Here is a 27,170-nt window from a genome sequence, read left to right as displayed (position 1 = left end):
GCCCTGGGCCATGGCGCGGCCGGACGATGAGGAGGGGGCGGCAGTGGCGCCCGGGCACCCGCTCGCGAAGGGGTACCTCCTAGTGCCGAGGGGCGCGCCCGCAGGGAAGGAGGGCGTGGAGCCGCAGAACGGCCCCACAGCCGGCTGCCTGCTCCTGAATGGGTTCCCCCGGGACAGCCCCGCGGACGGCGCGGGAGCCCTGGGTGGGCCGCAGACTCCGCTGGCCCCGGAAGAGGAGACCCAGGCCCGGCTGCTGCCCACGGGCCCGGGAGAGGCGACCCCGGGGGCCGAGGGCACCCTGCTGCCTCGGACAGCGCTCTCCACGCGGCGCTTTTTGGTGCTCCTGATCTTCAGCCTGTACTCGCTGGTGAACGCCTTTCAGTGGATCCAGTACAGCATCATCAGCAACGTCTTCCAGGGCTTCTACGGCGTCTCCTTGCTGCACATCGACTGGCTGTCCATGGTGTACATGCTGGCCTACGTGCCCCTCATCTTCCCGGCCACCTGGCTGCTGGACACCAGAGGCCTGCGGCTCACCGCCTTGCTGGGCTCCGGCCTCAACTGCCTGGGCAGCTGGATCAAGTGCGGCAGTGTGCAGCAGCATCTCTTCTGGGTCACCATGCTGGGCCAGTGCCTCTGCTCCGTGGCCCAGGTCTTCATCCTGGGCTTGCCCTCCCGCATTGCCTCAGTGTGGTTTGGGCCCAAGGAAGTGTCCACAGCTTGTGCCACCGCCGTGCTGGGCAATCAGGTAAGGCTTGGCGTGATAGGTGAAAGTCGGGTCCCTAAAGGACCAGAAAAATTCATACAGGTTCTCATGGCTGGTATGGATGAAGCCTCAGGAGGCCTTTGTCTGTAAATGAAAGAGAGGAGATGAGTAGTCATAAGATAAGAGGCAGGCTTGGATCAAAGAACATTTTAAATTTTTTTGTAAGGACAGAATTTTTAAAACTAGGGCCGGGTGCCGTGGCTCACGCCTGAAGTCCTAACACTTTGAGACCCAGGCGGGAGGATCACTTGAGCCCAGGAGTTTGAGGTTGCTGTGAGCTAGGCTGACGCCACTGCATTATAGCCAGGCAACAGGCAACAGAGCAAGAGCCTGTCTCCAAAAAAAAAAAAAAAAAAAAAAGAATTCTAAATGTTCTGCTGGTGGTAAGGACTAAACAGCGTTACCGAGTCCAATTACCAATTTTTACCAGACAATGCCAGACAAATCACACATCAAGGAATCCATTGGAAAAGAGTGGCTTCCTTTGCCAAGTCTCCATTAAGGAATGACCTAGTCTTTCCTAATACCATAGGTTCCAATTCCATTAGCATTCCAGTTGCATTTCTAGGTAAAATGTTGTGTGTATTTTTTAAATTGCAGATTGATTCTTTTACTGTAATTTAATTTCTGTATAAGGGGTCCTGTGATACTTTCTGTAAGTTATATCCCCTCAGCTGGAGGGAATCTAGTTAAAAATCTGTATACCAAAAACTTCAGTTCTCTGTATGCATACATTGCTACATACAAAAGACTGATACTTTCTTACTTGGTCTAACCTCAAGATCACAGTCAGATTTATTTGAAATACGTAAGAAGACTAACTGTACTTGCTGATTGCTTTATATTTATTTCCTTTATCTACAAGTACGGAGGAAGGGGTAGTTTGAACTGTAGTTGTTGTGTATCCAAAGTAATTTATGACTGATCCTTTAGTTGGTTACATCTGCATGTTTGGATAGGAGCTGTTTTCTTATTTTACCTTTACAAAATTATATTCAAGATTAATACTTCATGGAGCATGACAAAAATATTAACAACATATCTATGGATAATCTATTTTATGAATAATAAATGGAAACATTTACTCATAGGCAAACTTCCTTCAAACTGCACACTTCTGGGCCTTCTTCCTACGTTCTGCTCGGGTGTTCTCATCCGTTCCTTGGCTCCAGTAGCTGTACAGTTGCTCAGGACTCCCAAGTATGCATTTTCAGCCTAGGTTATGAAGTGAGCATTCACAATAATATTCAACTTTATTCAGCATTCACTAAGAGCCTGGAGACATGCCAAGTGTTTTACATGCATTGTGTCATTCAATTTAATACTGTCAGGTAGGAACTATCAGTCTTCCCATTTTGTGTACACAGAGACTGAGACTTGAAGGGATGAAATTATTTATTTTCCAAAGGTCACAGCTAGTTGGTGGCAACATTCACACTCAAGCCTATCTGGTTCCTGAATCCTAGCTTGTAACCACCCATCTATACTGCCAGGTCTCTAACCAGAGAGAACCTTTTAAAACATAAATCAAATCATGTCATTGCCCTGCTTTTTGAACTTGCCAGTGATTTCCTGTAGTACTTAAAACCTAAACTCTTTACTCTGAAATACTACAAAACTTTACTAGTATGTCTTCTTTGGTTCCTCAAACCACAGTAAGCTTGTACTTGCTTAAGGGCATTTGCAGAAGCATTCCCTCTGCCTGGAATGTTCTTCTTCCTGGAATCACATGATTACATTCTTTTCGTAACTTATCTCTCAGTTTAAATTCATTTTAAATCTCATTCAGTGGCATTTCTTGATTCCATTTAGAGTTGCCGTCACTCTCTTCTTACATCATTATGCTGTAATTCTCCATATAGCACTTATCCCTGTCTCATGTTTATTGTTCACATATTTATATGTTCATTTGTATCTGTTACTTATCTCCCATCCCTACCATTAGCTTGTAAGTTTCATGAAAATAGGCATGTGGTCTGAATGTATACAACTGCATCACCAGCATTTATTACAGTACCTGGCACATTTTAGGCTCCCTATAGTAACGTGTTGAATAAATGAATGAGCTTCAGACTAATATAGATATTGGCCAGCTGGATATTCTACTTGGATATCTCATAGGAACTCACCACTCAAAATCTGCCTAGTTCATTGTCTCCTAGCTCATTTCCCTTCACCTCCACTGCCACTGTCTTAGCTTGGGCCACCTGCAGCTCTCACCTAGAGCTTGGTAACTTATCTCTCTATCTGCAGCTTTTGCTGTCTTCCCTCTATTCTCCATTCATCTAGTATGATCTTTATAGTGTGCAGATCTGTTCTGGGCACTAACTTACCCCCTGCAGTGGCTTCCTTTGTTCTTAGGATGAAATTCAAAAACGCTCTAAGGTCACATGTGAGACCTTCCACATCTGCCTCCTGCCAGCTCTTTTTTTTTTTTTTTTTTTTTAGACAGAGTCTCACTCTGTTGCCTGGGCTAGCATGCTGTGGCATCAGTCTAGCTCACAGCAACCTCAAACTCCTGGGCTCAAGCAATCCTCCTGCCTCAGCCTCCCAATTAGCTGGGACTACAGGCATGCACCACCATGCCTGGCTAATTTTTTCTATGTATTTTTCGTTGTCCAGCTAATTTCTTTCTATTTTTTTAGTAGAGACGGGGTCTCGCTCTTGCTCAGGTTGGTCTCGAACTCCTGAGCTCAAACAATCCTCCCACCTCGGCCTCCCAAGTGCTAGGATTGCAGGCCTGAGCCACTGCACCCGGCCTTGCTACTCTTTTGATTCACCTCTCTCCTCAATCCCCATCCTCACACATCCTCTTTCTCTACTCTGTGCCAAACTGTGCATAGTTTCTGACAAGGTCATGCTCTCTCCTTCCTGGCCTTGTACGTAATGTCCCTTTGATTTGGAACATTTCTCCTTCTCTTAGGTAACTCCAATTTCTTACTCAGATCTTTGCTTCTCCATGAAATTTTCCTGAATCCCAAGTCTATACAAGGTGCCCTTCCAAAGTCTCTCTTAGTTAGGGTGATCATATGTTTGCCTAGGACCTGTTGTCTGACATAATTATTAATATTAATGAAATCCCTTTCACACTGAACATTATTGTGGTTTGGGTAATAAATTACATGCTTTCCCCAGTCTTGACACTCTCTACTTCTCCATCACAGTTCTGTATTTCCACCCTCTCTTGTAATTACCTGTTTAATTCTCTCTATCCAGCTTTTTATAAAGGAGCAAATAAAATATTTGATAAATGTTACTATCTCTGCCTCAGCCTCTTTGAAACCTTTCTTGGGCCCTTCCTGTTCACCTCCATCTGCCCCAAAATCGTATCTCCCTGCATTGAACCTCCTTAATATTTTGATTTTTATTTCTCTTGTGATTATCATGTTTAGCCTTATTTTTTAAATTGAGGTGAAATTCACATAACATTAACCATTTTAATGAGAACAATTCAGTGGCATTTAGTACATGACAGTGTTGTGCAACTGTCACCTCTATCTAGTTCCAAAACATTTTCATCCACCCCTAAAGTTAAGACCCAGTACGCGCTAGGGAGTTTCACTCTCTAGGGCCTGGCAATTCTTCTCCTTCTGTGTATTTTCCTATTCTGGATATTTCATATACATAGAATCATACAATATGTGACCTTTTATGTCTGGCTCTTTCACTTAGCATGTTTTCAAAGTTCATCCACGTTGTAGCACTATATCAGTACTTCACTCCTAGTTGTAGCTAAATAATATTTCATTGTACGGATATACCACATTTTATGTATTCATTCATCTGTTGGTAGATGTTTGGGTTATTTCTACCTTTTGGATATTGTGAGTAGGGCTGCTGTGAACATTCATGTACAATTATTTGTTTGAATACCTGTTTTCAGTTTTTCAGGTATATACCTGGGAGTGGAATTGCCAGGTCATATGGTAATTCCACGTTAAGCTTCTTAAGGAACCACCAAACTGTTGTCCACAGTAGTAGCTGTGCCATTTTATAATCCCACCGGCAATATATGAGGGTTCCTGTTTGTCCACATCCTTACCGATCAATGCTTGTTATTTTCCATTGCTTTTTATTATTATTATAGGCATCCTACTGGGTAAGAAGTGGTATCTCATTGTGGTTTTGATTTGCATTTCTCTAATAACTAAAGATGTTGAGCATTTTTATATGCTTATTGGCCATTTGTATATCCTTAGAGAAATGGCTATTCAAGTCCTTTGCCCATTTTATAATTGGGTTGTTTGTCTTTTTGTTGTTGAGTTGTAAGAGTTCTTTATATGTTCTAGATACTAGACTCTTACCACATAGATGATTTACAAATATTTTCTCACAATCTGTAGGTTGTTTTCTCTTAGTCCTATTTTGCATACTCTTATTCCCCTTTTTGATGATGAACATCTAAAAGTCAAGGAATGTATCTTACACAACTTTATAGCAGTATCATTCAGATAGTAGGATCTCAGTAAATGGTTTTTAAATAGGAAAGACATTGGTCAGCAATTTCTCTTTAACAGTACAGGAGTAACAAATACATTAAAACATAAATAGTAGCTGTCCTCTTTATGTTCTATTAATTGCCAGTATTTACTTTTTTCTCTAATGAGAATAGTTGTTAACAGTACTATTTATTTTACAGCTTGGCACTGCAATTGGCTTTTTGCTACCACCCGTTTTAGTGCCCAACACACAGAATGACACAAACATCCTGGCTTGTAATATCAGCACCATGTTTTATGGAACATCAGCCGTTGCCACACTTTTATTTATTTTGACAGCAATTGGTAAGTGAATTATTTTCCCTATAGCTTAGATAAATGCATGATAAAAATTTGAAAATAACCCTGAAAATTTGTATTGATAGTATCTCAAATGCCATTTGCTTGTTTCATTCTTGCCATGCACTGTTTTGGTCGGGTAATGAATGCTATAACCCTGGCGATGTGTTATGATCCACTGTTATCTATTTTAATACTAGAAAGGATTTGAAGACTAATTCATCTAATTTGTCTCCCTACTAACTTTCTTCTTGACAACTGTTGGTTTCAAACATATTACCTGCTTCCTCTTCCCGTATTCATGTACATGGTTTGCATCTCATGCCTACCTAGCCAGAAATAAGTTCTTGTCATGCTTTGAAGTGATGCAAGCAGACTGCAGTCTTCCTTTTAATGGTAAATCCTCCGAAGGATCCCCAATGTAACAATTAACTGGATCTGAAAATATTGACCAGTGAATGATCCTGGGCAGCAGCAAGCTGTTCAGCAGAATTTCAAACTGTGGCAACTATCTGCTTGTTAGGCCATTCCAGCAAAGCACGGCTGCCACCCTTCGTCACTGAGTCCTCTCGTCGGGGCCTGTCTCTTGAAGCAGTCAGTCAAAATCAGCTGCAAGCAGCCATCATCAGTTTGGAAGAAGCTTTGGGAAGGTCTGCTTTTTTAAGTTTATTTTTAATGGGAAACAGTTTTGATTTCAGGGAAAAGGGTAGGTAGGGTTTATTTAAGTAATATAGCTGCTAACATAACTGTAACATTGCCCCCTTTAGACACTCAATGTATGTAAATTGATTTGAAGAGGAAAGGAGCTATAAAGTTGACAGGCTGCCTTTTCATCATTAAAACTTATAATCAAATTGCATTATAGCTGGAGTTTTAAAATTTTTGTATATTTTGACTATGGCTATGATAGTAATGAAAAATTCATATTTTATGATCTCCAGATATGAAATCCTCAGTTTTCAAAGAAATGTATGCTGAAGACTCTAGAGTGCTTCAGTAGAGACTGCCTTGGTAGATGAACTGCAGGGCCCAGGGACGGGAAGCTCAGCCCCCATACTTAATTTCCCTTAAGATAATGAAAAAATGTTCTCTTGGTAGCATATGACGTATTCTGACCATTCTGACATGTCTGATCTACTTATGGTCGGTTTTTGTTTTCAGTTAGTCAGGGAGTGGCATATTTGCTGTGTCCAGACTACTGAAAAAGCACAAATGACCCAGGTATTATTTCAGTTTAGTTTAACAAAGTTTTGAAAGAAATCTATATTGTTAAAAAACAAAACAAAACAAAAAAACCTTAAATATGCTTTTCTGGTAGCCATATTTGATTTGCTAGATGCAATAGGAAATACTGTATATACATTTGCATAAATGGCCCTTCCATTGCCAATAAGGATTTTTAAAATACAAAGTTCTCTTTCTTTTGATTGCTTATTTTTCTTCACATAAATTCTGGTTTTCATTTTTTTTTAATCTTCGATTGCCTCTTTAGGAGAAGTGAGAGTAATAGATTACATATGAGACATCTATAGATACGAAATTATATACATGACATGTGTGTATATACGTTTAAATTGCTACAAATATAAGATTTTTATTTGTCAAAGGAGAGAGGCAAAGCACAATAATAGGTGTGACCATTGGCATATCACTCTGTGTTGTTTGGGAAATTAAGAGAGGGCCATTTGTATACGTAATTATTTATGTACTCATGGCTTATGGGTAGAGAGTAGAAATAGAGACGGGGAAATGGGAAAAAATTGGAATAGAAAAAAAGGGCTCTTTGTCAAGTTTTGTTTAGTGGTTTATAATTTTAATCTTAGAATACCAAGCATAGTATAAAAGCAAGATAATATACAGTTGTGATATGAAAGTCTTAAGTTGGAAATTTTAACATTTAAATGGAAAATCTACTTGTTTTTCTCATACCCAAGTATTTGTTATTGAGGAAAATTTAGTTTATTTAAAAAATACTTAAAGTTCATTAATTACTAAGAGATGATCCTATGTCCCTCTAAATTCTACTAATAATGACTTTGGAAGTCCAACAAAATTCTTATAGTTTTGTTGAAGTCTGCAGGAATATGACATGTACTAAATTAATACTCAGTCTTCCTAAAATATTTTCTTCAAGGGTCATGCCATGTAACCCTGTTCCCTTGCCTCATGTAGTTTACATGTCAGTGTAATCTATCTGGCATTTCTGGAATTTACTCAAACCCCACAGAATTTCACACTAATCCCTCATTCCTGTTGAGAACTCTATTATGGCCTCTAACATTTGGTTGGTTGATGTGTGCCAAACATGTTTAAAGGCATGCTACATAGCATATCTCATTTAATCCTTATAACCCTAGGAGAATGTTTCCATTATTATCATTACCATTTTATAGATGAGGAAACTGGGGCACAGAACTTGAGTAAATCTAATTTGCCCAAGGTCACAGTTAGTAAACACTGAAAGTCAGATTTAAGCCTACGCACTCTAACTCCATATATAAAATGTTATATATAAATACATATCATTTTAATTTTTACTTAACCTTGTTTTTTTTCCAATTCAAATTCTTCTTCCATAAATGGTAATGCCAGCATATTTAAAAGCTGTTTTTGTGCATAGCAGTAGTAAACTATGTCATTTAACTCAAGTGTGTTAATTAAAATCCTTTCCTGATTTACTAAGATGAGTGGATGACAGAAACTAAAAGTAATCACAATAAAATTATTTAATATTCATGTACTTAAGCACATGGCCGTATAACATGTATGCATAATTTTACTTTTGATTCTTAAAAATTTAAGATAACTATAGGCTGTAAACTTTCAAGAAAAATATATTTTACTTAGTCTGTAAGAATTCACACTCCTGAGGCAAAGTTTCTGATTATTTAAAATAAATATTTCTTTAAAAAGACAACGTATTTCGAGTGGCACTCAATAATTACAAAATCCTTTTACATATATTATATCGTTTAATCCTCATAACAGCTTGTTATTGTTATTTCCATTTTATGGATGAGAAAGCTAAAGTGGAGGGACAGGAATTGACTTCATACATACAGTGAGTTGGGGCAGAGCCAGGATTCAAACTTCTGCTTTTCTTACAATAAAGTAATATGTGTAATATTTGCTTGAATCACACAAGGACAAATAATGAAATCAAAAGATAATGGTATAACTTGATTTTGAAATGTACAAGGGACCCTAAAACAGCAATAATAGATTTGCTACTTATTCATCATGGGAGGAAGAGTTTGAATGTGGTGCTGGAGAACACTTTGGCTACCTTATGTGCCTAATGCCAGGGGTGGAGAATAACTGGTAATTATTTTATTGGTGCAAGTTTTTGGTGGGGAGAAGAGAAGACAGTAGAAGCTTTATTTTTCAGTTTCAAAAGAGGAAGAAAAAGCCACATTTCATCCTTTCAAAGAAGCATTTCAGCATAAACAAGGGCATAAGCCAATGGCTTTTTGTTCTTCTTTTTCTTTATATAGACTTAAGTTTGACCTTACTACAGCATGTAGCTGGTAGATGAGGGCTTGATTTTTGCCAAAAGACTGACTGTCTGAAACTAAAAGATAACACTTGTATTCAGAAAATAAATCTAGTGGAGTTAAATACTGGCAAGAATTGTTTTCATTTTTTGCATTTGAGTTCAGGTTTAGGCCATTTAGACTTATTTTACCATAGTAAATAAAAACTTAAGTAAAGAGGTAAGATTCATAAGTACCCATGACCTATAAGCATGGTTTTTACATTCTGAAACTTTGTTTTAAACTGTGTGAGTTATGTATTACCACTGTTAATAAAAAGAGATATCTCCTGTCTAACTAGGATACAAAGAGGCTTTCAGGAAAGGACAGCAGACATCTTAACAGTGCAAAGATCATATAGGGTGAAAGGAAGAGGAAGAATTGCAACAACTTAAATGTCTTATGTCTACCAGTCCTCTAATGTAAGGATATTAAAAAGTAAATACTTATGAGTTGTATCTCCTCTTGAATTAGTTGTGAAATCTATAAAAATAGAAGTATGTGGCCGGGCACCATGGCTCATGCCTGCAATCTTAGCACTTTGGGAGGGCAAGGCGGGGGAGGATTGCTTGAGGTCAGGAATTCGAGACCAGCAAGAGCAAGTGCAAGATACTGTTTCTACAAAAAACAGGAAAATTAGCTGGATGTGGTGGTGCACACCTGTAGTCCCAGCTACTCCAGAGGCTGAGGCAGGAGGATTGCTTGAGCCCAGGAGGTTGAGGTTGCAGTGAGCTATGATGACGTCATTGCACTCCAGCAAGGGTGACAGAATGAGACTTTGTTTCAAGAAAAAAAAAAAGTATGTTTTAGTTTGATGTTTTGGTCAGTGAAGAACTTTAATTTTTTATTTTTAGCAGCAAACAGGAGAATTAAAGAATTATAGTATTTCATGGAAGTTTCTTTCTTTCGCAGTTGTTCTCAAACTTGCCTGGCTTTTGATAGCATTTGAGGAGTTTTACTTATTTTAATATAAATTCCCAGGTTCCATCCTGTAGGTTCTGATTCATTGACCCTTGGGTAGAATCTCAAAACCTGTATTATCTTTAGATTTCCAGTGGACAGGTCCATCAGATCTAACCCACTTTCAAACTACAAAGCAGGCCTTCCTTGCTGGAATAAAGAAATAGCCAATATTAAAGAAAGAAAGAAAGACAGGAAAAGAGAGAAAGATAAAGAAGAAATTCTAATCTTCCACAAAATATTCTTGTTTTTAAAATCCATTTATCTTTTTTTTCTTTTTGAATGTACCCTGTTTCATCATCTCTAAGGTTTACTTTTTAAAATAAAATCTCTGAAATCGAGGTGCTTTTAATAATGACATCTAAGATTGGTGGTAATAGAGACATGGTTATATGAAAACTTTTTACTGATACCTGGCAAAATCATTGAGTATAAACATCAGAGTATCTTAGATTCAATGAAATACAGTATTTTCCTGCTATTGTAGTTAAAATTTTTGAGCCAGTAGTTAAAAATTTTGAGTCAATACAAAAACTAGATTTTAATTTCTGACATAGCAGATTTTAGAAGTTCATTCTTTCTATAAATTAGTCTTGACTTCCGGTTAGCCTAACCCTGTAGAAATCTCTCCCAAACCATCTTTTGCAGGAAGTTGGTTGATCCTTTTCTGCCCAGCAAAATAGTAGTCTCTAGATGTCTGGCTGAGAAGGCTGTGAAATCTCTTAACTAGAAATGGACACTGCTAAAACTTACTGTATGAGACACCAGATACTACACTTTTATGTCTCTTAGCTCACCCCTGCACTCTCCATATGCAGCTCTAGTGAGTCAGCAAGAAAGACCTAGCTCTGCTTCAGTGAATCCACATGGACCTTTTCAGTCCCGAGATGTAATTGGATCAGACGATAAGCTTTATATCAAATTTCAGATTTTAAAATAGTCATTAACCCAAGACAGTCCTCTAAAAGGTCAATAGTATATTGGCTTGTTCATATCTGATGTTTACCTCTAATTATAAATTGAACTGAATTTGAAAATAGAATTGTTGATTATTTAATGTAGTAAAAATTAATTTTGTTTAAGTAAAAATGGAATAATCAGTGGGCAAGGTCGTGGCATATATTATTGATGGCTTTGCAATTCAGTTATGTGAGTTGGCCAAATCTCTGAGTTTTCGTCAGTTTCAGAGGCCTGAGATCATAATACCAAACTATTCTTCGCTTAGAAATCCGTGAAAATAAAAAACCTCACCATAAAGGACTTTCAGTACCTCTTTAAACTTAAACTGAATTTTGTCTGCTCACTAAAAAGATATATATAATTAATTACACATATACAACAAAATATTACATATATATTGATTATATATAATCCTCTTTCATGTATATTCTCAGCTTTCAAAGAAAAACCTCGGTATCCCCCAAGTCAGGCTCAAGCAGTTCTTCGAGACAGTCCGCCTGAAGGGTACTCCTATAAGAAATCAATCAGAAACCTGTTTAAAAACATTCCTTTTGTCCTTCTGTTGATCAGTTATGGTAAGTGGTCTTCTTGTATTTTCTTTGATGTCTATATAAGTCTTTGAGCACTGTGGATTCTTTTCATTTAACCCAGTGGTTTGAACTTGAATGAGATTGGTTGTTAACTTTATAAAAATAATTATAGCATAGTCATGAACTTAAATTTTGAACTAAAAGCAAAAAAATCCAGGATGCCTCTCACTTGCTTTTAAAATTAAAAAAAAAAAAAAAAGTTCTCAAACAGATAAGTGCTATCTGTCTTCTTTTTTGAGTTCTCATAGAGCAGGGGTCCCCAGCCTTTTTGACACCAGGGACGGGTTCTGAGGAAGACAGTTTTTCGATGGGGAGGGGGGTGGTGTCACGCCTGGGTTCCACTTCAGATCATCAGGCATTGGGTCGTTAGATCCTCATGGGGACTGCCACCTGGATTCCCTTCTTTGAGAAAGAAGAGAGAATAGGATTGGGAAAAGTCTAAAAAATGAATCTGAAGCAAAGATGGCAAAACGCAAATGTTTACCAAATCTGGGTGATAAGTAAGGGTATTTGTTATATTATTCTCTATACTATTTTATGTTTTTGAAATATTTAATAAGAGAGAGAGAAATAATAAACTTAAGTCTCAGCCAGGTTAAGAGGCTTACCTAAATTCATATAACACATGCAAGGAGAGACTGAAGTTCAAACCTTAGTCATATGATTCCTGATAAGCAGCTGTTTTTATTCTCTTGTTAGGTATTTTTTAATTAATTTTGCCTTATGAATTGCCTAGTAAGTCTTTAACATACAGGTAAGATCTTTGAAGCAGGGACTCTCTTATGCTTTGAATGTTTGTTGGCTATGGTATAATACATTGTAGGAGCTCAGTAAATAATCCCCTGCTTGGGCCAGGCATGGTGGCTCATGCCTGTAATACTAGCACTTTGGGAGGCCGAGGCAGGAGGATCGCTTAAGGCCTGGCATTTGAGACTAGTCTCAGCAACATAGCGAGATCCCGTCTCTACAAAAAAATTAAAAAATTAGGCTGGCATGGTGGCTGGCAGCTGTAGTCCCCGATACTTGGGAGGCTGAGGCAGGAGGATCACTTGAGCCCATGAGTTTGAGGTTGCAGTGAGCTATGATGACACCACTGCACTCTACCCTGGACAACAGAGCGAGACCCCGTCTCAAAAATAAAACAAAAGAAAACACAATCCACTGCTTGGTTGGTTGCCATATACAGTATTACATGTGGGGATATGACTTATGGTCAGTAGATCTCAAATCTAAATAATGGTAATATTAGGACAGAATTGTACTATCATACCTCTAGTAAATTTAGGTGTTAAATTGATCAGTCTACATAATGAAAGGGAAGGGCAATAGTTTTTCAATTTTCTTTGTCAACTGTCCAAAAAATACATTATATTCTCACAATTGTCACATAGTATTCCACGTCACTTCATGAACTGGTAAATGGCACACTGAAAATGTTGTCTTTATTATTCTAGGTATCATGACTGGAGCATTTTATTCAGTCTCAACGTTGCTAAATCAAATAATATTGACATATTATGAGGTAAGCTTCTGCTTATAGCATATTGCATTGCCTGGCCAAGAGTTTTTCTTTAGCAATACAATTCCTGTTCGCAGGATCGTGAGATTCAGGATTATGACCTTGTTGCTATAAAAGATTTACATTTGTTTTAGTTGAGACTGTATTTGTTAAGAAATAAAATGTCCACAAATTTAGTTTAAAGATCCCATTGGCTTTTATTAGTGATTCGTCTATCGGGCAGCAGTACATGTAAAGATTTAGAGAGGCGGTCTGATGAGCTGAGTAGAGGAGGCAGGTTTTATAGGCTGAAAAAGCTGAAGAAAGCAGAAACAAGGAACAAAAAGCAGATTCTTTGATATAAAGTTACTTGCTCTATAAGATTAAAATAGGGGACTGGGGCCTTTCCGATTGGTTGCTATGATTCTCCTGTTTTTTTGGAAAACTGGCCCATTTTGCAGTTCAGCTAGATTACATGACACCTGGCACCAGTGACACTATTCTGATTTCATCTGGTCTGTTGGGCCTAGCACAGGGGCTCAGTCCAAAACAAATGCCTCCCCATCATTTTTGTTTCACACATTTAATCCAATTTATAAAACACACGACACGGAAAGCAGAAGTTGTTATTGCTGTGACAGTACCTGGTTTTTTGTTTTTTGTTTTTTAAGAAACAATGTGGCTGAGTGTGATGGCTCACGCCTGTAATCTAGCACTCTGGGAGGCTGAGGAGGGAGGATCGCATGAGCTCAGGAGTTTGAGACCAGCCTGAGCAAGAGCGAGACCCCATCTCTACTAAAAATAGAAAAATTAGGCAGGCATGGTGGCACGTGCCTGTAGTCCAGCTACTTGGGAGGCTGAGGCAGGAGGATCCCTTGAGCCCAGGAGTTTGAGGTTGCTGTGAGCTAGGCTGATGCCACGGCACTCTAGCCCAGGCAACAGAGCAAGATTCTGTCTCAAAAAAAAGAAAAAAAAAAAGAAAGCTATAGTGTTCTCCAGCCAAACAATAAAAACATTATTAAAAAAGATAAAATATTAAGAAATAATGTGATTATACATAAAAAGATAAAACATTTTAAGATGTTTTAAGATAAAACATCACTTCATCAATATGAAGTAAATAGCAAGTTCTGACTGATTTCTCTTTGCTTTTGAAAGGAGAAAGCAATTGTACTATGTAAAAGCTATGGGATTAACCTATTTTTCTGACATCTGTCAGAAATCGTGCCTTGCTTAATGACGGAGATACATTTTGAGAAATTCCTTAGGTGATTTCAGTCACTGTGCAAACATCATGGAGTGTATTTAGGCAAACCTAAATGGCATAATCTATTATCGCTCCTAGGCTACAAACCTGTAGAGCACGTTACTATACTGAATACTGTAGGCAGTTGTAGCACAGTGGTAAGTATTTGTTTATCTAAACTAAACATAGAAAAAGTGCAATAAAAATATGGTATTACCATCTTAGGGGGTCACTGTCGTATCTGCAATTTGATGTTGACCTAAATGTCATCATGTGGTACATGACTGTACTTAAGAATCGTAACAAAAATCATTGTATTCCTAATTCTAACAATAGAGGACCAAGGAAAATTTTCTGTTTTTATTTTTTTCCCATTATTTGAGGCTTTTTTCTGGCTTTAAAATAGAATGCCCTTTATACTTTATCTGCCCCCTTATACCCTAGGACATGTACTGAATCTTCCTATTTTGTGCTTAATCTTATCTGATTATTTCCATTTAATATGAAGAGGTATGGGAATGTGAAGAGTCTATTTGAATTAGCAGGATCTGATTAACTTCTTACGCAAATTGTTTTCAGGGGGAAGAAGTAAATGCTGGAAGGATTGGGCTAACACTGGTAGTAGCTGGAATGGTGGGCTCTATTCTTTGTGGCTTATGGTTGGATTACACCAAAACATACAAGTAAGTGAAAGTAGATAGTACATGTATGGTGTATAACCAAAGATATTTTGATTTTAAAGGAAACTTTGCTTCTTATTTTAAGAAATTTGTAAAGTGTTATTATTACTTAAAAACTTGGATTCTAAACACTTGTAGGTTCCCTTCACTTAATGAATGTTTCAATATTCTATGTACTATATTATTTTATTGGTCATATTATTTCAATTTGGAGAACTTGGATATCTTATGAGCCTCTTTCCCTCTAACAATACTCATACATTCCACTTCCGAAGGGATTATTTCCCTTCTAAAATAGAGTGCTTTCTGAGAAACATTTGACTTTTGACATACTTACTTTATCTTATTCTTTTCTTATGTTGTGGGCTTAAAAAACAAAAAAAGTTTTTTTTCCATCAAAAAATTTTTGTTGGGCATAAGGCTTTATTTTGGTAAAATTTGTAGCTAAAGGCCCCCAAACTACAGCACTACTTGACTATAATATAATGCATAAAGATGAAAATACTATGTTGATTGTGCATCTATATAGAACCAGCATAATGCTAATACGAAAAGAAAAAGTGGGTGATACCAACTGGAAGACAGAGAAAGGGGTTCAGAGGCAGCATCTTTTGCTTTGGGACTTAAAAGAATCGCTACATTTTTTTTTTTTTTTCTTCTTCTTCTTTTTTTTTTTTTTTTATGAGCCAGACAGTGGCTGGATACATTTTTTTAATAGGCCAAAAATTCTCCATCTGCTTGGGGAAAATGAATGAATGAAAATGAGTAAATAAATAAATGGAATGAATGAAATATGGAACTATGTCCTATATACCTTTCAAGGCTCAAGATACATTTGATACTATTATTTAAACCCTACCAAAAGTATCTCTGATCTTGAAATTCTCCAAGATACTTCTCCCGTAATTTAAGACAGCACTCGCTGTGGCTTCATTATTATGAGATGATAGCTTAGAATGAAACCCGTTCAATTTGTAGATGAAGGCAGTATATGTGAAAGGTTAAATTTCTTAGTAGTCTTTCGTCTTTTATATATTTAGAAAACATGAGAGGCATGGAAATGTGTTCTTTGTCACCCTGCCATTCATTCACCAAATGCCTACCGTAGGCATCCCTCCTAGCGAGCAATTGCAGCAAACAATATGTGATTGCTGTCCTTAAGACACATGTGGTCTAGATGGGGAAAATAAGGCATTCACCTGAGAAAAGTTAAATAACAATATAAAAAGCTAAAATAGATGTCATAAGTCCAGTAGGTATCAAGTGCCAATTGTGTAGTAGTAAACGATAAGGGAGTTTGGAAGAAAAAGAGAATCATATAAGCTGCTGTGGGGGAGGAAGGCATTTGGAAGAGGTAGAATTTGAGCTGAATCTTGAAACATGAATAGGGAATATCCCATTTGGTGGCATAAAAATGATTTCATCCATATGAGTATCCTTTCTTATCTAAACATTGGATGTGGTGTGGGTTTTGTCTGCTGCTGTGGAATCTTAAGCTTTAAAGTCTATGCCTTGGTGGATACATTTTCCATTGACAAGAAGGGGTGAATTTCGAAAAACCAAAACATTACTGTACAGATAGAGCAATAGCTAGCCATGATTTTTGTGTGCCTAGGAGAATCAGACAAAATACTAATAATTTTGTTGCTTTTGTTTTAGACAGACTACTCTGATAGTTTACATTTTGTCGTTTATGGGAATGGTTATATTTACTTTAACATTGGACCTTGGATACATTATCATCGTGTTTGTTACTGGAGGGGTCCTTGGGTAAGTATCAAATGTGTTTAGAAGGAATGATAGCACGCTGTTAGAATTCTGAAGTGTTATTACTCTAGTTTTTAACTTTTTTTAGTTTATCCAAAGGTTCTTTAATACTTTTAATTTTAAAGGATCCGTTCTGTACATGTAAATGTATAATTCTTAAGAACTGTAAAAAATAGTTTAAAATTGCTTTTTGATATACTACATATAACTAGCAGATAAGCCTTACTTAATCCAAGTAACTTTATTTGCTTACAAAGACAATTGACTTATAAAACTAGACGCAAATTTTTCTCAGAAAAAAAAAACTTGGGAATTATTTTGTTTCCCAGTTCTTGTGATCTTGGGCTGATTGGTCAATAATAGTTCCTTATTTTCACATAGCAACTTGAAAGTATTCACTTATTTGATCATTAATAGGCCTGAGAGGTAGAATGATTATATATCAATATGTGATAGTGTGTGGGTTTTTTTTTTTTATTCTTAGTTCAGCATATTGTGGGAGTACAAAAGTTTAGGTTACGTATATTGCCCTTGCCACCCCCTCCCCCCGCCCCCAGTCAGAGCTTCAAACATGTCCATCCTCTAGACAGTGCGCATGGCACTCATTATGTATGATACACCCATCCCCTCCCCCACCTATATCTGCCCGACACCCGATCAATGTTATTGCTAAATGTGCTCTTAGGTGAGATAGTGTTTTTTTGAGACAGAGTCTTGCTCTGTTGCCCAGGCTAGAGTGCTGTGGCATCAGCCTAGTTCACAGCAACCTCAAAGTCCTGGGCTCAAGTGATTCCCTTGCCTCAGCTTCCTCAGTAACTGGGACTACAGGTGCACACCACCACACCCGGCTAATTTTTTCTATTTTTAGTAGAGACAAGGTCTCATTCTTGCTCAAGCTGGTCTTGAACTCCTAAGCTCAAGTGATCCTCCCGCCTTGGCCTCCCAGAGTGCTGGGATTACAGGTGTGAGCCACTGTGCCAGGCCCCAATATGTGATATTGTTCTTCTGATAATTCTTTCTGTAATTCTGGATTTATTTTCCTAGTTTCTTCATGACTGGTTACCTACCCTTGGGTTTTGAATTTGCTGTTGAAATCACTTACCCTGAATCTGAAGGCACTTCATCTGGTCTTCTTAATGCTGCTGCACAGGTAAGCCTCTGATTTCTTTTAAACCTAAGGGGATTATTTTATCAAATATTTTGTGAATAAGGAGTTTGACCGTGGTTTTTGTTTTAACAATTCCACTTTTCAATGAATGTTTCCAGAAGCCAAATCATATGAACAGAATCAGTTGAGAAAAGTTCGGTGAAAACTTTATACTTGTTTTAAAGAAGCAATGTAGTAAAAATTCTTTTTCTTATTTTATTTTAGATATTTGGAATTTTGTTCACGTTGGCTCAAGGAAAGCTCACGTCAGACTACAGTCCTAGAGCAGGGAACATTTTCCTCTGTGTCTGGATGTTCATAGGCATCATTTTAACAGGTAAATCAGAGAATCTGCTTGGCAAAAGTATTTATATAATGTTGTCTTTGTATTTAATTTTCCTGTATATTGCTTCTCAATGGCTTGGCAGAACTCAAGGCAGAAAACTGAGGTAAAAAGCAGGACATTATTTGTTTTCTTCTAGGGATATAAAGCTGTTACTTCATTTTGCAGGTTTCAAATGCAATACAGTTACTCTCCATAGAAAATAAAACCGTTGTAACAAGAGTAGTAAAGACCTGGAGTTGGACAGACCTAGCCTCAAATTCTGATTCTGCTGCTCACTGGCTGTGTGACTTTAGACAAGTTCTTAACCTCTCAAATTTTCATTTCCTCATTTATATAATAGGGTGTGAAAAGCCTGCTTTATAGGATTACTATGAGGTTTTTAACAGAAGTGGTTCATGAAAAGCTCCTAATAGTGTCTGGCACCCAGAATGTGCCTCATACATGTTAGCTGTTATTATAATGTGGTAGTGGTGGTAAGAAGGTGAGTGGTGGTGGTAGAAATAGTATGTGGAATGGTTAGCTAGTGCTTACACTTCTTAGGTATGGTAATAATAAACATGGACAGGCAAGAGAATGCAAAAGGGCTTTTATCCATACTTTGCCCATGCACATGGGCGTAACAATGGATTTGAAAGCAAGACTTAAGTTCAGCACCATTTCCAGCCCCATGTTGGCTTCTACTATTATTTCACTTTGTGAATTTCTTTCTGCATGTCTTTATCAACATGTGGGAGGGAAGCCATGGATACTCGAAGAGGGGTTACATTCAGCCCTCTCTATCCATGGGGTTCTCATCCATGGATTCAACCAACTGCAGATTAGGGGGGAAAAAAAGATGGTTACATCTGTACTGAACATGCACAGACTTTTTTTTTTGTCATTATTCCCTAAGCAATACAGTATAACAACTATTTACATAGCATTTACATTGTATTGAGTATTATAAGTAATCAAGAGATGACTTAAAGTATATGGGAGGATATGTGCAGCTTATGTGTAAATATACCATTTTATATATGGAATTGACCATCCATAGATTTTGGTATCCGAAGGGGATCCTGGGACCAACTCCCCACAGATACCAAGGGATGACTGTATTTCTTTGATCTAATTATAACTTAATTTGAGGATAGAATATATCAGAAATACATGAATCAAATCTTCTTTTTATGTTTGTTGAATATTTGGTCTTTCTTTTTGAAACTTTCAGTATAAAATCTTCCCAGTGATAAACATTTATTTTGGATATATACGACTACCTAAGGTCACTGTCACTCATTCATTACATTGAAAGAGAGTTAATGTACCCTGTTTCCTCTAAGAAAAACATCCTATCATGAGAGAGTTTATCCTCCTTTTCTCTTCAGTTGGTAAAATAAAAACTGTGAAATATGTAATACATTAACTATTTTAATACTAATCTTTCATAAATAATTCCATGTTGGTTCTTAATTTCCAGGCAAGTACCATATCTCTATCAAATAGAGTGCTATTGTTGTACCAAAAAAGGGAGCAATTTTGTACAACCATTTCACATTATTGTATAAGATTCATGAATGCTAATTCAAACAAATCCATTCTAGAAAACTAATTAAGAAGTGAAAAAGTCCTTTAAAATTAGTTTTATGTCGATGCCTTTACCATCTAAAAATGCTAATTAATTTCTTTCATATGTCGAGTATTTTCCTGGAGAGAGCTGGATGGGTTTTTCTAAAATAGTGGTATCAGTGATGAAACAGAATTTACAGGAACAATGTGGATTTCAAAGTACACATTAGACTTCCAGTTTCTGGTCCAGCATGTAAGAAACTTGGAAGTCACCATGTTGTACTAACAAGTAAAGAGCTGAACAAACCAAAAAAATCAATAACTCTTCTTAGGTCCATAAGAGGAGTGAGATCACAGGGCGAACTGCTGCCTCCAAAATTGGAGAGACTAACGGGCGAATACACAGAATTACAACTTACCAGAACAGAAACCCAGGAGCTGAAACCTCTGTAGGAACTAGTGCTCAGGTAGGAAACCTGAACTGTAACCGACAAATTGCTGGAAGCTTAGAGTAGACAACTCTGAGCACTAGCAACTCTGGGAGCAGGGAGACCCAATTGTGAGGGCCCTCACACTTTGGTAAGTTTTAGCAGAGCCTAAATGACCTAGGGAAAAGGAAATACCCAACTCCAGCTCACCTCTGTCCCACCTACGAAGGCAGTGGGACTGAGAAGCATATGACGTTCACAGTGGGAGGCACAGGCTCACTAAAAGACTGAGACCTAATCATAGGACTACAGAACACTTCCCCTCCCCTCTACCTTACCACCACATCACTAAAGGCCTATTTACAGCAGTTTCCTTTGTCTGGTACATCATGTCTGACTGTCAAGAAAAATTTACAAGACATACTAAAAGGCAAAAAAAACGGTTTGAAGAGAAAGAGAGCAAGCATTAAGACCAGATTCAGATATGGCAGGGATGCTGGAATTATCAGACTGGGAATTTAAAACAACTATGAGTAATATGCTAAGGACTCTAATGGATAAAGTAGACAACATGCCAGAACAGATGGGCAGTGTAAGCAGAGAGATGGAAATTTTAAGCAAGAACCAAAAGAAGTGCTAGAGATCAAAAACACTGTAATAGAAACAAAGAATGCCTATGACGGTTTTATTCCTAGACTGGACGTGGCCTAGGAGAGAATTTCTGGGCTTGAGGGATATGTCAATACAAACCTCCAAAACTGAAAAGCAAAGAAAAGAAAGCCTGGAAAAGCAGAACAGAATATCCAAGAACACGGCACAACTACAAAAGGTTTAACATACATGTCATGGGAATACCAGAAGGAGAAGAGCAAGAGAAAACAACAGAAGAAATATTTGAAACAAAAGTGACAGAAATTTCCCAAATTAGTGTCAGGCACCAAACAACAGATATAGGAAGCTCAAAATACATCAAGCAGGATAAATGCCAAAAAACTACATGTAGGCATATCATATTCAAACTGCAGAAAATCAAAAATAAATAAAAAAATCTTGAAAGAGCCAGAGGAAAAAAAATCCACCTTATCTATAGAGGAGCATAGCTAAGAATTATGTCCAGCTTCTTCCAGAAACCATGCAAGAAGCGAGTGGAGTGAAATGATAAATGTATTGAGAGAAAAAACCCACCAAGCTGGAATGCTGTGCCCTGTGAAATTATCCTTCAAAGTGAAGGAGAAATAAAGAATTTCTCAGATGAGAATTGAGAGAATTTGTTGTCAGTAGATCTGCCTTGCAAGAAATGCTGAAGGAAGTTCTTCAGAGAGAAGGAAAATCTTACAGGTCAGTAACTCAGATCTACATAAAGAAAGGAAGAGCATTGGCAAAGAAATAAGTGAAGGTAAAACAAAAATTTTTTATTTTATTTTATTTTTTTGAGTCAGAGTCTTGCTGTCACCCTGGGTAGAGTGCAGTGGCATCATCATTGCTCACTGCAACCTCAAATTTCTGGTCTCAAGCGATCCTCTTGCCTCAGCCTCCCTAGTAGCTGGGACTACAGGCATACACCACCACGCCCGGCTAAATTTTCTATTTTTAGTAGAGAAGGGGTCTCACTCTTGCTCAGGCTGGTCTCAAACTCCTGACATCAAGCAACCCTCCTGCCTTGGCCTCCCAGGGTACTGGGATTACAGGTGTGAGCCAGCCCAGCAAAACTTTTTTATTCTTAATTGATACAACAGATAACAATTTGTTCAAAATAATTATAGCAACAGTATATTTAATTATGTATGATTTTGTACATATGTATATGTTTATGTATGCTTATGTTTAAGTGAAATGAATTACAGCAATGATACAAGGGATGAGTGGGATGAATTAGGATTATTTTATCATTAATATTATAAGATACTTATAAAGCAATATAGTGAAGCAATATAGTGTTATTTGAAAGTGGACTTGGATTAGTTACAAATGTATATTGCAAACTCTAGGGCAATCACTAAAAAAAGTAAAAAAGAAGTATAACTGATGCACTAAGAAAGGAGAGAAAACAGAATCATATAAAATGCTCAATTAAAACTACAAAAGGCAGAAAAAGTGGAAAACAAAAATAGGAACAACAAAAACAACAAATAGAAAATAGCAACAAATATGGTAAATATTAATTGAGCTATATCAATAATTACACTTTGAACATCAGTGGTCTAAATGCACTAACTAAAAGACAGAATGTCAGAGTGGATCAAAAAATAAGACTCAACTATATGTTGTCTACAAGAAACCCACTTTAATATTAAGACACATATAGATGAAAAGTAAATGGATATAGAAAGATATAGAAGGATTAGACTAACCTTCAGAACACTGACTTTCATCTTTTAATTTTACTTTGCTTCATGACCAATTATATTCCTTAACTGCCCACAAACATGTATCTTTTCTTATTTTTACACTCTTCTTGAGTAGTGTATGGCTTTAACTACCACTTTAACACTAGTGACTTACAAGTCTGTATCTCCAGACCCCGATTTCTCTTACATTTTTGACTAGTGTGTCCAATTATATATTTATCTCCTGACCTGGATATTCCATGGGGTTCTTATATTCAACCTGTCCAGAACTGAACTTACCATGTTCCCACCACACCTATTGCTCTTGTATTTTCAGTTTCAATAACGAGGTCCACCACCCATTCAATTGCTCAGCAAGAAAACTCTAAAGTCACCCAATTTTTCTTTTCCTCCCCCCTCCTCATTTTTCTTATCTTACCAAATCTCCAGATATTATTGGTTCTATTCTAAAATACCTCTGAAACCTGTCACTATGTCACCATTCTTCAGACATTCGGGCACTTAATCATCTCTCAGCAGGATTAAAACCTCTTGGCTGGATTTCCTGCCTCTTAGTCGTGTTGCCGATTTTCATCTTCCACATTGCTCTCAGATGAGCAAGAACCTACTATGTAGGTCTGACAGTGTCACATCCCTACTCAGGTACAATGTAAACTCTTTACATGTGTCCTTGACACCTACCAACCTAGCCTCTCCTCTCACCTCTGTCTCGTATTTGATTCTGTGCCAAGAATAGGTTGTACCATCCCATTTCTTTGTGTATATAGTCAAGCCTCGTTTTATTGCTCTTCACAGTTATTGCGCATTTTAAAAATTGAAGGTTTGGGCTGGGCATGGTGGCGCACGCCTGTAATCCTAGCACTCTGGGCGGCCAAGGTGAGAAGGATCGCTTGAGGTCAGGAGTTTGAGACCAGCCTGAGCAAGAGTGAGACCCCTTCTCTACTAAAAATAGAAAAACTTAGCCGGGTGTGGTGACGAGCATCTGTAGTCCCAGCTACTAGAGAAGCTGAGGCAGGAGGATCGCTTGAGCCCAGGAGTTTGAGGTTGCTGTGAGCGAGGCTGACGCCACAGCACTCACTCTAGCCTGGGCAACAGAGCGAGACTCTGTCTCAAAAAAAATAAATTGAAGGTTGGTGGCAACTCTGTGTCAAGCAAGTCTGTCAGTGTCATTTTTCCAATACCGCGTGCTCACCTCGTATCTCTGTCTCACATTTGGTAATTCTAGCAATATTTCAAATGTTTTTGTTGTCTATTATATTATGGTGATCTCTTTTCACTGATCTTTGTTGTTACTATCGTAATTGTTTTGGGGTGCCATGAACTGTGCCCATATAAGGCGGCAAACTTAATCAATGTTGTGTGTGTTGTGGCTGCATTGCTAACCAGCTGTTCCCCATTTTGTCTCCCTCTCCTTGGGCCTCCCTAGTCCCTGAGACACAAAATATTGAAATTAGGCCAATTAACTCTCCAGCAGCCTCCAATGTGTCCAGGTGAAAGGAATAATGTACCATTTCTCACTTTAAATCAGAAGCTAGCAATTATTAAGCTTAGAGGGCAAAGCATATCCAAAGCTGAGATAGGCCAAAAGCGGGGCCTCTTGCAAAAGTTAGCCAAGTTGTGAATGCAAAGGAATTGTTCTTGAAGAAAATGAGAAGTGCTGCTCCTGCAAATATATGAATGATAAGAGAGCGAAACAGCCTTATTGCTGGTATGCAGAAAATTTGAGTGGTCTGGATAGAAGATCAAACCAGCCATAGCATTCCTTTAATACAAAATCTAATCTAGATTAAGGCCCTAACTCTCTTCAATTCTAGGAAGGCTGAGAGAGTTAAAGAAGCTGCAGAAGAAAAGTTGGAAGCTAGCAGAGGTTGGCTCATGAGGTTTAAGGAAAGAGGCTGTCTCTACAACATAAAAATGCAAGGTGAAGCAGCAAATGCTGATGTAGCAGCTGCAGCAAGTTATCCAGATCTGGTTAAGACCATTGATGAAGGTGGTTATACGAAACAACAGATTTTCTGTGGAGATGAAACTGCCTTCTGTTGGAAGAAGATGCATCTAGAACTTTCATAGCTAGAGAGAAATCAATGCCTGGCCTGAAATCTTCAAAGGACAGGCTGACTCTCTTGTTAGGGGCTGATGCAGCTGGTGACTTTAAATGGAAGCCAATGCTCATCAACCATTCTGGAAATCCTAGAGTGCTTAAGAATTATGCTAAATTTACTCTGTACTCTATACATGGAATAACAAAGCCTGTATGATAGCACATCTGTTTATAGCATGGTTTACTGACTATTTTAAGCCCACTGTTGAGACCTACTGCTCAGAAAACAGATTCTTTTCAAAATATTACTGCTCATTAAAAATGCAGCTGGTCACCCAAGAGCTCTGATGGAGATATACAAGGAAATTAATGTTTTCATGCTGGCTAACACAATATCCATTCTGCAGCCCATTGATTAAGGAGTAATTTTGACTTTCAAGTCTTTTTATTATATTTAAGAAATAAATTTCACAAGCTTATAGCTTCCATACAAGGTGATTTCTCTGATGGATCTGGGAAAAGTCAATTGAAAACCTTCTGGACAGGACTCACCATTCTAGATGCCGTTAAGAACATTCATGATTTCATGAGAGGCTGTCAAAATAGCAACATTAATAGTTTGGAAGAAGTTGATCTGCACCCTCTGGAAGACTTTGAGGGATTCAAGAGTTCAGTGGAGGAAGTTACTGCAAATAGCAAGGGAGCTGGAATTACTCGTGGAGCTTAGGGATGTGACTACATTGTTGCAATCTCATGATAAAACTTGAATGGATGAGGACCTGCTGCCGGATGAGCAAAGTGGTTTCTTGAGATGGAATCTACTCCTGATGAAGATGCTCTCAACATTGTCAAAATGACAGCAAAGGATTTAGAATATTACATAGACTTATTTGATTAAGCAGCAGCAGAGTTTGAGAGGATTGACTCCAATTTTGAAAGTTCTACCGTGGGTAAATGCTATCAAACAGCATCACATGCTACAGAGAAATCTTTCTTGAAGGGAAGAAAGACGAAATTGATGTGGCAAACTTTATGGTTGTCTTATTTTAAGAAATTGCCACAGCCACCCCACCTTCAGCAACCCCTGTCTGATCAGTGAGCAGCCACCAACATCGAGGCGAGCCCCCCACCAGCATAAAGATCATGACTTGCTGAAGGCTCAGATGATTGTTAGCATTTCTTAGCAATAAAGTATTTTTTAATCAAGGTATGTGCATTTTTTAGACATAATTCTATTGCACACTTGATAGACTACAGCATAATGCAAACATAACTTTTATATGCACTGGGAAGCCTTTGAAAACGTGTGTGACTCGCTTTATTGCAATATCTGCTTTATTGTGGGGGTCTGGAGCTGAACCTACAATATCTCTGAGGAACACCTGTATCGCCTTCTGCCTACAATGCCTTCCTCTCTCCTCTTGTCTGCTTGACAAGTTCCTACTCATTTTTTAAGTTTCAATTTAAGTATGTCTCCTCTTGCAAGCCTTCCCTAATTTCCCGTGGTTGACATAGGCATTTTTTCTCCCACTTTCCCAGTATACCTGTACCTCCCTGCATTCTTGCAGTTACCATACAATGTTGTAATTGTTTGTATGTCGATGTTTCCCTGGATTGGAAAATCCGTTACAGAACAGAATTATGCTTTTCATCTTTGTGTCTCTGGTTTCTGGCATCCTATATTTTTCCAGTAATGAATGACTTGCTAATTGTTAACAATTTAGAGAGGTACTATTATTTTTTTAGGTTATAAGAATGGTATTGAATATTCTGATACTATATAGTGTGTTAAATTTGACAATACCAGGAAAGACTTTGAGCTGCTTAGAGAAAAATATATTCACAAACACTTTATGGTAACTCTGTTGGTGCTTCTCTGTTTCAGCATTAATCAAGTCTGATCTGAGAAGACATAACATAAATATAGGAATTAAAAACGTCGATATTAAAGCTGTAAGTAAGGAATATTTTTATAATTACACTGTTGAAAAAAGTATACATAGAATATATGTGAAACTTTGGTTTTTTTTTTTTTTTTGGAGACAGAGTCTCACACTGTTGTCCTGAATAGAGTGCAGTGGCATCCTCATAGTTCACTGCAACCTCAAACTCGTAGGCTCAAGCAATCCTCCTGCCTCAGCCTCCCGAGTAGCTGGGACTACAGGCATACACCACCACGCCTGCCTAACTTTTTTATTTTTAGTAGAGACGGGGTCTCGCTCTTGCTCAGGCTGGTTTCAAACTCCTAACCTCAAAAAATTCTCCTGCCTAGGCCTCCCAAAGTGCTAGCATTACAACCATGAGCCACTGTGCCTGGCTATGAAAATCTCTTAAAAAAGAAAAGGAATATATGTGAAACTGACCTTCTCTTGTCAGCTGTTTTTTTCCCTGAATCACTTGATCTTTTATAATAGCATCTGCCATATGCTATACATTTTTTCTTCTGATTTTTTTTATAGGTGCCGGTTGACAGTCCCACAGATCAAGAATCAAAAGATGTCACATTGTCCAAGCAGTCAGAATCAGCAATTTGA

The 27,170-nt window shown here is 37.9% G+C and overlaps 1 protein-coding gene across 1 annotated transcript; it reads left to right on the top strand.

Annotated features, from left to right (window-relative positions):
• Positions 1-27,170, top strand: FLVCR1 (FLVCR choline and heme transporter 1). The gene is made up of 10 exons (XM_069459572.1): positions 1-748; positions 5,406-5,550; positions 11,432-11,572; positions 13,042-13,109; positions 14,911-15,014; positions 16,671-16,781; positions 17,823-17,928; positions 18,151-18,262; positions 26,522-26,589; positions 27,096-27,170. The coding sequence occupies exons 1-10, from the start codon at positions 11-13 to the stop codon at positions 27,168-27,170; spliced, it is 1,668 nt and encodes a 555-aa protein (XP_069315673.1). The 5' UTR covers positions 1-10.

The sequence above is a fragment of the Eulemur rufifrons genome, chromosome 27, assembly GCF_041146395.1.
Source record: "Eulemur rufifrons isolate Redbay chromosome 27, OSU_ERuf_1, whole genome shotgun sequence".
NCBI classification, from domain to species: Eukaryota; Metazoa; Chordata; class Mammalia; order Primates; family Lemuridae; genus Eulemur; species Eulemur rufifrons.
The sequence above is the reverse complement of the archived record's forward strand: the minus strand, read 5'-3'. Positions and strand labels throughout refer to the sequence as shown.

Bases quoted from the DNA above. Each gene is read 5' to 3' on its own strand.
- FLVCR1 (XM_069459572.1), top strand. From the start codon at position 11: ATGGCGCGGCCGGACGATGAGGAGGGGGCGGCAGTGGCGCCCGGGCAC. The intron at 5,551-11,431 runs GTAAGTGAATTA...GTATATTCTCAG, and splicing joins ATTTATTTTGACAGCAATTG to CTTTCAAAGAAAAACCTCGG. The intron at 16,782-17,822 runs GTAAGTATCAAA...TTATTTTCCTAG, and splicing joins GTTACTGGAGGGGTCCTTGG to TTTCTTCATGACTGGTTACC.